The sequence below is a fragment of the Carlito syrichta genome, unplaced genomic scaffold, assembly GCF_000164805.1.
Source record: "Carlito syrichta isolate Samal-C Ts95f unplaced genomic scaffold, Tarsius_syrichta-2.0.1 Scaffold309283, whole genome shotgun sequence".
NCBI classification, from domain to species: domain Eukaryota; kingdom Metazoa; phylum Chordata; class Mammalia; order Primates; family Tarsiidae; genus Carlito; species Carlito syrichta.
In genome coordinates this window covers 441,123-455,950 of record NW_007253379.1, presented here as the reverse complement: position 1 = coordinate 455,950, position 14,828 = coordinate 441,123, and the positions used below count along the sequence as shown (strand labels likewise).

General features: G+C 36.8%; 1 protein-coding gene across 1 annotated transcript in view; it reads left to right on the top strand.

Moving 5' to 3' along the window:
• MCPH1 (microcephalin 1) overlaps positions 1–14,828 on the top strand; it is a 242,733-nt gene that overhangs the window by 92,681 nt on the left and 135,224 nt on the right. Inside the window, exon 12 of the mRNA XM_021717094.1 lies at positions 14,020–14,097. Within this exon, the coding sequence (XP_021572769.1) occupies positions 14,020–14,097 (78 nt within the window). The remainder of the gene's footprint in view (positions 1–14,019; positions 14,098–14,828) is intronic.

Here is a 14,828-nt window from a genome sequence, read left to right as displayed (position 1 = left end):
GAATAAACTCTAACCTTTTTTTTCTTTTGCCAAAATTCTTGACAAAGGAGTCTGGGGAGTCAACCCCTAAAACCATGAAGTCTCATCAGACAGGTTTTTATTAACCTCATATAATGTGGCTTACTTTCCAACCTGACTCTGGCATAGCATCACATAACAGATAAAGAAGAAATTTAAAAAGAAATTTTGATCCTGCAAAGCCTTCTTTTGGGAAAATTTGCATCTGTATAGAATCCCCTTCCCAGGAATTCCCTGAAGAGTCTGACACCTTTTAAGACATTTGCCTTCTGTTCTTCTTAAGGGCTGCCACCTATGAGGCTTCACCTCCATGACAAGAACCTTGATTTCCTCAATCTCCCCTTTGTTTTAATTTGCTGAATTTGAAATCAGTGTTTCTTTTACTGGTTTCAAATTCTTTATTATTTTATTTTTATTTCCATAGCTTTAAGGGGATAGAAATGATTTTGGGTTACATGAGTGCATTTTATAGTGGGTGAAGAAGTCTGAGCTGTAAGTGCACCTACCATCCCCACCTTTGCACATTGTACCTAATAGTTGATTTTTTTTTTTTTTTGGCCCCTCCACCCCTTTCCACTTGCCCCCTTCTAAGTCTTCAGTGTCCATTATGCCATTCTCTGTGCCTTTGCAGTTTCTTAGTTTAGCTCCCACGAATAAGTGAGAACATGCCATCTTTAGCTTTCCATTCCTACATTACTTAAGATAATGTTCCTCAATTCCATCCAGGTTGCTGCAAAAGACATTGTTCCTTTCTTTTTTTATGACTGAATACTATTTTATGGTGTATATGTATACCACATTTTATTATCCACGAATCAATTGATGGGCATTTAGGTTGATTCTGCGTCTTTTCAGTTGTGAATTGTGCTGCAATAAACATACGAGTGCAGGTGTCTTTTGTATAATGACTTCTGATCCTTTGGGTGGATACCTAGTAGTGGGATTGCTGGATCAAATGGTAGATCTACTTTTAGTTCTTTGAGATATCTTCATACCAGTTTCCATAGTGGTTGTACTAATTTACACTCCCACCAACAGTGTATAAGCTTTCCCTTTTCACCACATCTGTGCCAATATCTATTGTTTTTTTAATTTTTTTAAATAATGGCTGTTCTGACTGGTGAAAAGTGGTATCTGATTGTGGTTTTAATTTGCATTTTGCTAATGATTAATGATATTGAGCATTTTTTCGTATGTTTGTTGGCTATTTGTGTATCTTCTTTTGAGAGATACCTAGTTTTTTAATGGGATTATTTGCTTTTTTCTTGCTGATTAGTTTGAGTTCTTTGTAGATTCTGTATATTAGTCCTTTGTCAGATGTAAAATTTGTGTATATCTTCTTCCGTTCTGTAGGTAATCTGCTTATTCTGTGGATTCTTTCTTTTGCTGTGCAGAAGCTTTTGAGTTCAGTTTAGTTCCACTTGTTTATTTTTTTGTTGCATCTGTTTTGGGGGTTTAAGCCATAATTTTTCCTAGGTTTTCTTCTGGGATTTTTATGGTTTTGGGTCTGACACTTAAGTCTTTAATCCATCTGAGTTAATTTTTGTATGTGGTAAAAGATAGGGATTAAGTTTCATTTTTCTGCACTTAGCTATCCAATTTTCCCAGCACCATTTGTTGAATAGGATATCCTTTCCCCAGTGTATGTTTTTGTCTGCTTTGTCAAAGATAAATTATTGTGGTATTTGGGTTTATTTCTGGATTCTCTATTCTATTCCATTGGTCCATGTGTCTGCTCTTGTACCAGTACCATGCTGTTTTGATTACTATAGCCTTGTAGTATAATTTAAAGTCAGGTAAGGTGATACCTCCAGCTTTGTTCTTTTAGCTTAGGATTGCTTTGGCTGTTCTGGCTCCTTTTTGGTTCCATATTAATTTTAGGATTGGCTTGTCTAATTTTATGCAAAATGACATTGGTAGTTTGACAGGGATTGCATTGAATCTGCAGATTACTTTGAATAATGTGGTCATTTCAACTCAATATTTTAATATTGAGTCTTCTAATTCATGAGCATGGGATGTTTTCCATTTTTTTTGTGTCCTTTACGAATTTTTTCATCAGTGTTTTGTAGTTCTCCTTGTAGAGAACTTTCACCTCCTCGGTTAAATATATTCCTGGGTATTTTAGCTTTTTGGCTGCTGTTGTAAATGGAGTTGAGTTCTTGATTTGATTCTCAGCTTGGTCGCTCTTGGTAGATAGCAGTGCTACTGATTTGTGTGTGTGGATTTTTTATCCTGAGACTACCAAATTCATTTATCAAGTCCAGGAGTCTTTTGAAGCAGTCTAGATATAAGATCATATCTTTTCCAATTTGGATATCCTTTATTTCTTTCTCTTGCCTGAATGCTCTGGCTAGGACTTCTAGTAACATATTGAATAGAAGTGGTGAGAGTGGGCATTCTTGCCTTCTTCCAGTTCTGAGGGGGAATGCATTCAACTTTTCCTCGTTCAGGATGACATTGGCTGTGGGTTTATCATGTATGACTTTTATTATTTTGAGGAATGTTCCTTCTATGCCTATTTTGCTGAGAATTTTTTACCATGAAAGAATGCTGGATTTTATCAGATGCTTTTTCTACATCTGTTAACATAGTATGATTTTTGTTTTTAAGTCTGTTTATGTTGTGGGTCACATTTATGTCTACTGCCATACCACCCTAAACACATCCAATCTTATCTGATTTTAAATTCTTGAAACAGAGCCTAACTCTTTCTACCAACTGCCAGTTGGAAAATGCTTAAATCCACCTATGACCAAAAGCCCCCCACTTGGAGATGTTCCTCCCACCTTCCTAGTACCAACCAGTATAATCCTCACATATACTGGTTTATGTTTTACCTGTAACTTCTGTCTCTCTAAAAATTTCAGTCATTTTGGGCACATGTTCTCAAGACTTCTTGGGAATGTGCCACAGGCCTAGATCACTCACATTTGGCTTAGAATAAACTTCTTTAAACATTTTATAGCATTTTGTATTTTTGTCAATAGATCTGCAAAACCTGCTGAGAAAAATATTTGTAATTTGATTTTTATAGTTTTGTTAACTTAAAATAGTAAAAAATTAAGTATTCTTTTGTTACTCTTGTAGTAAAGAAATCTTCAAATGCTGAGCATATTTCTATACCTTTCATAAAGTCTTACAATTTTTTTTTTTTTTGACCCACAGTTGGTGGGGCGAAGTATAGGTGGGGAACACCGTAGCAAAGACAGCCCCAATCACTTTTCAGTCACTAAAGTGGAGACATAAAGAGGAGATTCTAACTATCAGATTTGATTTTTAATTAATTAGCTTGTATTTTTGATACAATATGAAATCTTTTGTACGCAGAGAATATTGTTGACTTGTGTCACCAGGAAGGCCCCCTCTTTTTCTTTTTTAGTTATGTTTCCACAAATATTCTCAGTACCACAGCTGCAGTTGAGTTGAACAATACGGTGAGTACTATGCTCTCAAGACAGGTCTAAAACAGTGATTGATTACACTGGCTATTCAGAAATGTGGAATAAACATAGTATTGTATTATGGTCATTTTGCTTATCAAGAATGTGAATGTTAATAAATATTTTCAACACCATCAGTAATGCTGTCAAGTGAGTTAAATTGGCTTCAAGTTACAGTGTTTCATATCAGTAGTTAGTCATTATTAAATGGAATCACTGAGCCAGGCACAGTGGTATGTACTTTTAGCCCTAGCTATTCAAGAGGCTGAGGCAGGGGGATCACATGAGGCCAGAAGTTTGAGGTTGCAGCGAGTTGTGATCATACCCGTGAATAGCCACTGTGCTCTCCAACCAGGTCATAGCATAGCAAGACCTCATCTCCTTAAAAAAAAGGAAAGGTAGGTCATTAATTTTTTCAAGCTCCTCTAAAAAATCCCTCTTACAGATTGCTTTTTTCTTCTAATCCCAGTCTTCTCTCATCCTTGTACATTAAAATAATTCTATGTTGTTTTCCTTCCCTAACATTTTTTTTGAGAAATCAAAAATTGAGGATTTCTTATTTAGTGTTTTTGCTTATGAACTACTTTGTAAGTCACTTTTTTCTAGACAGCCCAAGTAAATTTTATAGATAGTTAAGAAAATATTAAGAAATTAGATGAATGAATTAAGGAAAATTCATTGGATTGTTCCCAGTTGGGGATGTAGCATATACTCATCTTGAGCTGTAATCCTTTGATCACAAACAATTTGGTAATTATTCTTTTAGGAATAGGAAATTGAAACAGCTAAGGAAAGCACCAGAGCCGGCAGCAGTACTCGATGATGGAATATTCTTTTTCACTTACGAAAACTGTAAAGTGAACCATGCCTTTGAGTGATAGTGATACATCAGTATAAGTTCACCAGTTGTAACAAATGCACCTCTCTGATGGGGAGTGCTGATGATAGGGGAGACTGTGTGTGTGTAGGGGCAGGAGTTATATAAGGTGGGACCCCTCAAAAATGGATTTTGTTTATTAAAAAATTGTGTATTCTTACATGTATAAACTTCAGTCACCTCCAAAGTACTTTCTGATGCAATACACCTTTTGAGATGCTTTCTCCACTGCTCAAAACAGTTTTTAAACTCATCAATTTTGATGACTTTTAGTGCTTCTGTCTCCTTTTGTTTCACCTCTTCCACATCGGCCAAACATTTCCCTTTGAGGACTTTTTTCATATGGGGAAACGAACAAAAAAATTGCTCAGGGCAAGATCAGGTGAATAGGGAGGTTGGGGCAGAGGGTCATGCCGCTTTTGGTTAAAAACTGCTGAAGACTCAGTGCAGTGTGGGCACATGTGCTCATAAATCACCCATCATACAATGGGCATACGTGTTGAAAGAATATCCAAAAAGGAAAAGTTCACCGAAGCCAACCACAGCGTTTCACAACTACATCAGCTGGTACACTGATGCCAGTGGGTTCCTAGAACACTTAGCTAGCAGGGGAAGCCTGAACTACCAGGGGACTGTCCTCCAAAAGATAATTCCAGGTTTTTGGGGGTCCTACCTTGTATGTACCTTCCTCTTAATGTTGCTGTGAACTTAAAAAAGCTCTAAATACATAAAGCCTTTAACAATGTTAAAGAAAAATGTATGCTCTCCATAGATACATTAATTTGAACACAAGAACACTTGGAGTTTTTATGATCTCCTATTACTATAATAAGCCACATTAATTTGCCTCACAAAGTAGTTCAAAGAACTTTAAAGTTCTTGCTGTTCCTCTTCTGCATTGTACTGGAAGTTCTATCCAGTGTGATAAGGTTAGAAATAAAATATGCATTTAAATTGGACAGTAAGGGCTAAAACAGTCTATATTCAAAAGGACATGATTGTCTACATAAAAAACTTCAACAAATCTACAAAAAAAGCTCTTACGACTAGTGAGTTGATTTTAAGCAAGGTTATAGAATCCAAGAATCCAAGGTTATAGGATCAACATAAAATACCCCGTTGTATTTCTATGTCCTGGCAGTGAACAGCAGCAGTTCTAATTTTATAATATGCCTTTTATATTAACATTCCCACAAATTGAAGTATTTAAGTTTAAATCTGACAAAATATCAGCAGGATCTTTATACTGAAAACTATAAAACATATTAAATGAATCAAAGAAAACCTCAATAAAAAAGACAGCCATACTATGTTTATGAATCAAAAAACTCAGTTCTTCTAAACTGTTATTTCTCTCTATTTTGATCTAAAGAGTCAACCACAGGTCCAATCACAAGCCCAGCAAGCTTTCCTTGTATGTGTCGACGGGCTGATTCTAACGACCAAGCATATTTGAAAAAGATCAAAGTTGTTTTTCCTTTCAGCACGTTTGAGTTCCTTGTAGATCCTGGATGTTAGACCATTGTCAGATATGCAGTTGGCAGATGTTTTTTGCCATGCTGTAAGCTGTCTCCCCACTCTCCTGAGAGTTTCTTTTGCTTTGCAGAAGCTTTTCAATTTGTTGAGGTCTCATTTGTCTATCTTAGCTCATATGGCATGGACTTTTGGGATTTTGATCAGGAATTGGTTGCCTATTCAGATTTCTGTAAGGTTGTCTCCTGTATTTTCTAAGATTCTTAAAGTTTGAGGTTTTATGTTTAGGTCTTTGATCCATTTGGGGTTGATTTTTGTGTATGGTGTTAGGTAGGGGTCCTGTTTCATTCGTCTGCATGTGGTCAGCCAGTTTTACCAGCACCATTTACTGAATCGGTTCTCCTCTCCCCAGTACTTGTTGGTGGAGGCTTTGCTGAAGATGAGTTGTGAACAAACCCATTCAAAAGTGGGCAACAGCCGGGCTCGGTGGCTCAGCCTGTAATCCCGCGCTTTGGGAGGCCTAGGTGAGTGGATTGCCTGAGCCCGCGGGTTTAAGACCCGCCTGGACAATTTGGCGAGACCTCATCTCTACAATAAATCAAAAAACTAGCCAAACATGGTAGCACGTGCCTGTAGTTCTGGCTATTTGGAAGGTTGAGGCGGAAGGATCGCCAGATCCCAGCAGGTCGAGGCTGCAGTGGCTGGGATAGTGCCACTGCCCTCCAGTATGGGCAACAGAGTGAGACTCCAACTATAAATAAATAAATAAATAAATAAAATAAAAAGTGGGCGAAAGACTTGAATAGACTCTTCTCAAAAGAAGACATCGAGCAACCAACAGATACATCAAAAAATGCTCAGCTTTACTAATCATAAGAGAAATACAAATCAAAACCACATTGAGATACCACCTAACTACAAGTTAGAATGTAGTTTATAACTAATAAAACAAAAAGCAACAGATGCTGATGAGGATGCAGAGAAAAGGGAATGCTTGTACACTGTTGTGGGACTGCAAACTAGTTCAGCCTCCATGGGAAACAGTGTGGTGATTCCTAAAAGAACTAGAAATTGGCCTTCCATATGATCTAGCAATCCGCTTTCTGGGAATATACTCCAAGGAACTCAAATCACTCTACAAAAAAGATTTCTGCGCATGCATGTTTATTGCAGCACTATTCACAATAGCAAAAACATGGAACCAACCGTGTTGCCCATTGCAACTTGACTGGATTTTTTAAAATGTGGTACATATATGCAATGGAATGTTTCGCAGTCATAAAGAAGGACAAAATTATAGACTCTGCAGCAACGTGGATGGATTTAGAGACTGTCACACTCAGTGATCTATCACAGAAACAAAAAAACTGAGTTCCACATGTTCTCGCGCATAAGCAGACCCTGGACATTTACCGTAATACTATAAGTAGCTGGAAACTGCCAGGGGAGAGGGGTGCACATAACCTCAGTAAGGGTACCTAATCTCAAATCAGGCAAAGTGGGGACCAAAGGGAGGTCCAAAGTTTAACTATACGATGACCACTTGTATACCTAATCCTGAATTGTACCCCACATCTTAAAATATAAATAAATAAAGGAAAAGCACAAAGTTGGAGACTTCCACAGTAGAGGATTCTAGTTGAAACTAAACTAGAATGCTGAACAATTTTTGCAACTCTTTTGTCAGTTCAAAATTACCCAAAATAAAGTTTAAAATGTAAAAAATCCAGTATAACTTATAAAACACAAATGTTTCCCAGCCCTGATTCCAACTCCTCAGAGGTAATGTTACCAACCACTGTGACAGTTGCTTCTGATATTTACCTACATATTTCTCTTTTTTATAATTTGGCTTTTTATTTGTTAGAAATAAACATCATCCATACCCTTCCGATATTAATACATATATGTATATCCTACATTTTATTCTGATAAGCTGACAGTCAAGTGAAACATAACATATATTAATTACAGAGAAATGCTTACAAATATCAGCCTTTTTATTTTGTGACATTATTTTATAATTAAACACAAAAATTAATTTAGGTCGATTATTTTTGTCCAAAATACAAGATACCCAACATTAATGCAAACAACTTTCATATATTTTGATATCATGACATACTAAAAGTAGCTTGAAGCTTATATAATTGGCCCCTTCACCAAGTTTATATCAATATGCCATTTCAAAATTTTTTCTGCAGGTCATTCATTTAATCATATAATAAATGTAAAGTAGATTAAATAGCACATCACATGTTAAATAAGAAGTCAAAATAGAATTATTAACATTTACATTAATTTGATAATATAAACTTTCATATCAAGTAATTTCACTTGTAACTTATTGTATGCTGTAAAACAGTGATCGCCAGCCTTTTTGGCATCAGGTGCAAGTTTTGTGGAAGCAATTTTTCTGCAGACTGGGGTGAAGGGGAGGGAATGTGCAGTCAACCCTCACTGCTCATATGCATCTGTATTTGCAGCCACTCCCCAACACTAGCATCACCACCTTCGCTTCACTTCAGGTTATCAAGTGTTAGATTCCCATAAGGAATGCACAACTTAGAGCCCTCAACATGTACAGTTCACGATAGGGTTTGCACTCCTGTGAGACTCTAATGTCCTCACTGTTCTGACCAGGGGCGGACCTCAGGCAGTGATGCAAGTGATGGGCAGTGGCTGTAAATACAGATGAAGAAGCTTTGCTCACTTGTCTGCTGTGCGGCTTGGTTGCTAACAGGTCATGGACTGGTACCGTGGGGACCCCTACTACAAAATTTTAAAGTCATTAAAATATCTCTCAAAATAGAATTATTAGCATTCATATTTAAATGAACTTGATAATACAATCTTTAATAATGATTTACCTAAAACTCAGTAATTTCACTTAAGTCACTTCTTAAATACTTTCAAGTTTTAAAATATCTCCCATGGAAGTTTGCAAAAATTCAGCTATGTAAGTCAAATCAGGTGAAACCATTAAAATCAGGAAAAGATGTTGCAATAATTACATGTATTCTGTTTAAAGGGAATCTTGCCATTCTTGAGTAGATGATTGGCAGTTGGATAATATGAGGTCTGGTCAGTTGCAGATGGGAGATTAAAGAACAGTAGGATGGTAAATTGATTAGAAAAAAATGTCATGAAACCATTCTGGCTGCACCTTGGCCTGCCTACGTCATAGAAGTATCTCCTGTAATTTCCTGTCCTAGCTCTGGGTAAAAGTCAGTGATCACCTCTTGAAATGAATGCTAACCTTGTATTATGCAAATTCCTATACTATTTAATTTTTTTTTCATTTTAGATTCGGCGGCCCAAGTGCATGTGTGTTGCATGCACATAAATGAGTACTGGTAGAAATGGGGTTCAGGTTTCCTTGGTCCCCAGATAGCCATGTGATAGGCGGCTTCTAAACCCTCATCTTTCTTTCCTCTTTTAGTGTCCCAGTGTCTATTACTTCTGCTTTAGTCCATTTAGCTCCCACATGAAGTGAGAATAGACAGTGCTTGGTTTTCTGTTTCTGAGCTAGTTCACTTAGGAGGGTGTTCTCCAGCTCTATCCATGCTACTGTGATGACATGATTTCATTCCTCTTTATGGCTGCATAGTATTTCATGGTATATGTGTACCACATTTCTTTATCCAGGCAACCACTGATGGGCACTCATGTTGATTCCATTTACCTACATGTTTCTAAATAAAATTATGTTCCTGGCACTTTTTGATTTTTCACTTTTAGACATTTTCTGTAGCCTTCCTTCCATGAAAGATTAAAATGTGGATGTAGCTGTGTTTTACTACTACTCCATTCTTCTCCCCCATCTGCCCAATGTGATTATAGTCTTTTGTTTATCATTTTACGCATGCATGTGTGTATAAATACACACACACTTGTTTGGGTACTAAGTGAACACAATGTGCTGAGCCATTTAATATACTGTGATTCTTTTGCATTTCTGCTAATTTTTTTTTCTGAGTAATAACTGACAGTTATCTGATTGCTCATTTTCTAAGTACCTATCACTAATTCACTGCAAAAATACTCCAAAGAATTTTTATTCTTCTCTCAAATCTGCCTATACATAAGAGAAATCTCTTAATTCTTTTGACTTTTCTCAGAGAACCACTCATGAAGCCCTGATTGTTCTGCTTCCCTTGAAACAGATTCCTTCCTGGTCCACACACAGCTATAATCCGAGGTCTTCCCACAGTCATGATCTCTGGGACTCCCTTGTTGTTTGCTTTGGTCTGTGTTTTCATGCTAGGGGCTTTTCTCAAGTGAGTATAAAACCATGTTTGATAAAGAGCTACTGAACAGCCGATGCGCACTGCGTGGAACATAGACCATGTGATGTGGATAGAGATATTTGAGGGAAGTCTGATTGTTAGTATTTGTGCATCTTCTTTTTTCCTGGGCTGACAGTGTCTCTGGAAGTGATTGGCAAGTCCTACTCAAAGGTCCTGTGACCAGCTGCACGTTCTAATGAGGACTGGACTGGAGCGGGCATTCACCATGGTTTCTCACCACCACTCTCAGGAAAGCCTTCTGATTTTACTTTTGTCTGGTTCCAGGGGAGAGTGGGACTGGTATAGGAGATTTGCTCCTTTTCACCCATTCTACCGCCCTGTTGTCAGAGGTATCTAGTGCCACCATTTTCTCAGCCTTTCTGGGAACTTGTGGAGGGATTTGGATGTTTCCCGTCGACTTTCTTCTCTGCATACTTTAGTTTTAGCCCGTCTATGTCAGTTACCACTCATCCATCTGCTTTGCAACTTCTAAGATATCATTATATTTTTATCTGCTGTGGACTCATTTTCCATTTATTTTAATTTCATCACTTTAGCTGAGTATGGAGATTAGTATTCTCTTATTTTGCTGGTTAACAGATGGTTGGCTTCATTTTCGTGGTAGCATGCTATTCTTCCTTTGTATTTAATAACAGGCCATTTTCTGAGTTGAGCTCACCATAGATACACTGGCCTCACGTTGTCCAAGCAGAATGATGAAATGTACGTAAAAGAGAAAATACTAGTTGTATTTTGTCTGGTGTGAAATTAACTGTGTAGTCACTCCTCCATTATGGAAAGTTGTTTTTTTAATAACTATTACCCTCATAGCAAATCTAATAATCTTTTTGTTAGATTATTACTCTAATTTTTTTTTATTTTTTATTTTTTTTTGAGTTGGAGTCTCACTCTGTCACCCAGACTGGAGTGCAGTGGCCGCTCCCGGCCACCGCAGCCTCAACCTGCTGGGCTCCGGCGATCCTTCCGCCTCAGCCTTCCAAGTAGCCAGAATTACAGGCATGCACTACCACGCCTGGCTGATTTTTTTATTTACTGTAGAGATGAGGTCTCGCTGCCCAGGTGGGTCTCGAACCTGCGGGCTCAGGCAATACACTCACCTCAGCCTCCCAAAGGCGAGGGATTACAGGCTGAGCCACCAAGTCCAGCAGATTATTACTCTGATTTTTTAAATAGTTCCTATGTAAATTCATCAACAAAGTTTGGATTTGGTGAGTGATAATTTTAAGATGTCAAAAATACCTTTTTTATTATGTGATACGTTGTGTACAAGGTGCTAAATTTTTTTTGCAGTAGATATTGAAGTCATTCTGCCTTGCTTATGAGAAATTTGTTGGACCAAACTTTTGTTTCTAAGTTTCCTTACAGCCTTACCTGGGATCTTTCAAAGTAGGCTTTCTATGTTTTGATCACTCTTCTGAGGTAAAGATAAGTTTGTCTAATGCAAGTACTAAAGCAGATTGTTTATACTCTATTACTGATTTGGTGATTTTAGTACATTCAAATTACTGTTTTCTTCTATCCCCTTAAAATATTAATTCCTATATAAATTAAACTTACTAATTTGCTTAGCAAAACTCTAGCTGCCCTATGGTTTTATTTCCTTAACAACTAGAAAAGAACAAACTCAGGGAATATAAATTTTCTCCATGAGGTTGTTTAAATTCAGTTGACATTTTAATGTGAATTATATTTGAATTCAAATGCCACACACATGTTTGAGACTGGTTCCTTGGCTTTTCTTGCTGGTACATTGTGTTTCTCACTGTACTGTTCTTTTACATTGCCTCATGTCTGAAATGAACCTAATTTTGAAACTTTTTACATTTTATTTCCTGGGTTAATTATATGAGTTTGTGGGAAACCACACATATTGAAAGTATATCTCTGTAAATGATAACATGTATCAGTTGATAAGAGGTAAATACTTTGTTACTTAAATGTTTTTAACCACCTATAAGGAAGCACATAGAAACATGGTTTTAGTGTAGAGGTGCCAATTTTCTAATACCTTCTTTTATTGAACTTACTAAAAGAAGTCTTGTTGGAAGTGGGGTAATATTGTTTATACAATAACAATGAAAAGAGAATGGAGACCTAAATGACAAGATGGTCTTATACACAAAGGTCTGTACATGAAGATTAGTTACACTGAAGAGGTTCCTGAGAACACAACTTGCTGTTTTCTCTCTCTCTCAAAAAAATGGAGACAGACTTTTTACTCCATTTCCTGGATACCCTCTTGGGCCCAGTATCCTCAGAACTGTTTCTCCCACCTTTTCTGGCTAATCTGACTCACACCTTACACCTCTTTTGCCATGTGCTAATACCCCCAACCCTATTTTTTTTAATCACTTCTTCCAAAGTACCCTCTACTCTAGTCAAAAAGAAAACCCTCTCCCCTTCCCAACGTCTCTCTCTTTGCCTAATGAACTTTTACTCATCATTTAAGACCCACCTTGAAATGTCAGCTCATCTGTGGACCTTTTCATGATTCTCCTAGACTGTGTTAGTTTGCTTCCTCCTGTGGGCTCCCATAGCACTGTTTAAGAGGAACCATCATCCATGCCTCCCACCAGAGTGTAGACTCCTCTAGATGTGGGGCTGTGGTTTCAGGAACCAGCTTGTGTTCTTATTTATGGTGGACTCTCAATAAACTGTTCTCAATAAACTGTGAACAGATAGTGAGCTGAAAGAAATAGTTGTTGAATAAAGAAAGGCATCTGTTTAAAGTAAGAAGGAGACCAGAGTTGAGAATTTTCAGATTCTGTATTCTATATCTATTTACTCCAGTATCATGCTCACTTTTTCTTAGAAAAAAATGTTGCTAACTCATGTTGGATAAGTACTAGCTTTAATATATAAGGAAGGAAGAGTTTAAGACTGTCCCACAGATGGTACTGAACCTTAGAAATTACCAAAAGGAAGATGCAGGCCTTCTTCTTGTACCAAGAAAAAGAAGGTAATTTCCAATTTCGGTCATTTCTAAGCAAAAAAAGAGCTTATACTTTAGGTAGCAATCCAGAAAAAAAGAGTAGATTCAAATTCACTCAGCAAAAAAAGCTTATACTTTAGTTGGCAATCTAGAAAAACAGAGTGGAATCACTGAATGTAAGAAATGAATTGCAAACAAAAAATAAACCTGAGTTATATAATTCTGTTTAATTATTTTAGCTGTAAAACTCCCCATGTGTAGAAACAGGCAGATTTTCAGGGAATTTGGTTATAGAGTAGAGATGACTACACAGTCTCAGACATTGATTGCTGAATTAAAAAGAAAGATGTTGTTTGATCATTTAAAACGATGTGGATTGGAATGTGATGATGATGATGATGATGAAGATGATGAAGAAAACTTGTTTATGAGACATTTAAAAAATCCTGGGAAGAATTTTTAAATGTGTTGTGAAGAACTTCTGAAAATATTAGCCAATGTCAGAAACAAAGTCATGAGCCAAAAGGACTATTTTTGAATTTAGGCTTGTGATTTGCCTTCTATTAACTTTTTTTTTTTTTGAATGAATAAAATTCTCGAATATTTATGGAGAATTGTTTATAAATGATTCCACACGTTAGGAAACTGGAATTTTAAAAGATCCATAGGATTTCATGATTAAAAACAGGGTGATTTTAAATATGTGGCCTTCCTAGGTAATGATCCAGATTTCTATTCACCGTGAGACTTTTTTTAAACTAAGTGTTTATTAGTATTCATCATTTATGCAGCATGAAGATTCTGAAGGCTCTTTGTTATTTGAGAACACATCTATTTGAGAATTGTAAAGTGTATCACTGCTGGATTTTTCTATTTGTTTTTGCTAGATCTACAGATGACTCTTGGTTTACTTGCACCGAGCCTAATAAATCTTTAATTACTTTCTATTTGTTGTGTCACTTGTAGGTGATGTGGTCTTTGGAGTTTGGTCACTGGATTTCCGAGGAGCCATTTGAGCTTTCAGACCACTTCCCTGCAGCTCCTGTAAGTCAGATGTTGTTTATGATGATAACTGCAACTTGGTATTCTCAAGAAATTATTATAAGCATAGAAATAAGCTCAAGTTTTGATCAAGTCAAAAGCAATTATGGCCATAATTAAAAAGACATTCAGGCCAGGCATGGTGGCTCAAGCCTATAATGGTAGCACTTTGGGAAACTGAGGCAAGAGGATTACCTGAGCCCAGGGGTTCAAGACTAGTCTAGGCAACCTGGTGAAACTTCGTCTCTACAATAAATAAATAAAAAATTAGCCAGGCGTGGTAGTGCATTCCTATAGTTCCAGCTACTTGGATGGCTAAAGCAGAAGGATTGCCTGAGCACAACAGTTTGATACTGGGGTGGCCGTGAGCATGCCACTGCACTCCAACCTGGGCAACAGAATGAGACTCTGACTCAAGAAAAAAAAAACATTCAGAGAACTTAATACATTTTAATCTATTTGTGAGAATGTGGAAACATTCTGCAAAACATAATGAGAAATGTATATCTTAGAAATTTTAATTATGAAAGTCCTCAAAATGGAGAAAACCAAGAATGAAAAAAAATTAAATTCTTGGGAAGGTAATACTTTATCTTATTAGTAGAGATAGAATTGATAGGTATAAAAATTGTGTCTTGCTAGCATTGTGATATGGTCTTTATATTTTGATAAAAATAGGAATTTCTCCTAAACTCCACTTCAACTTTACTGACTTTTAAGTATCTCAAATGCTA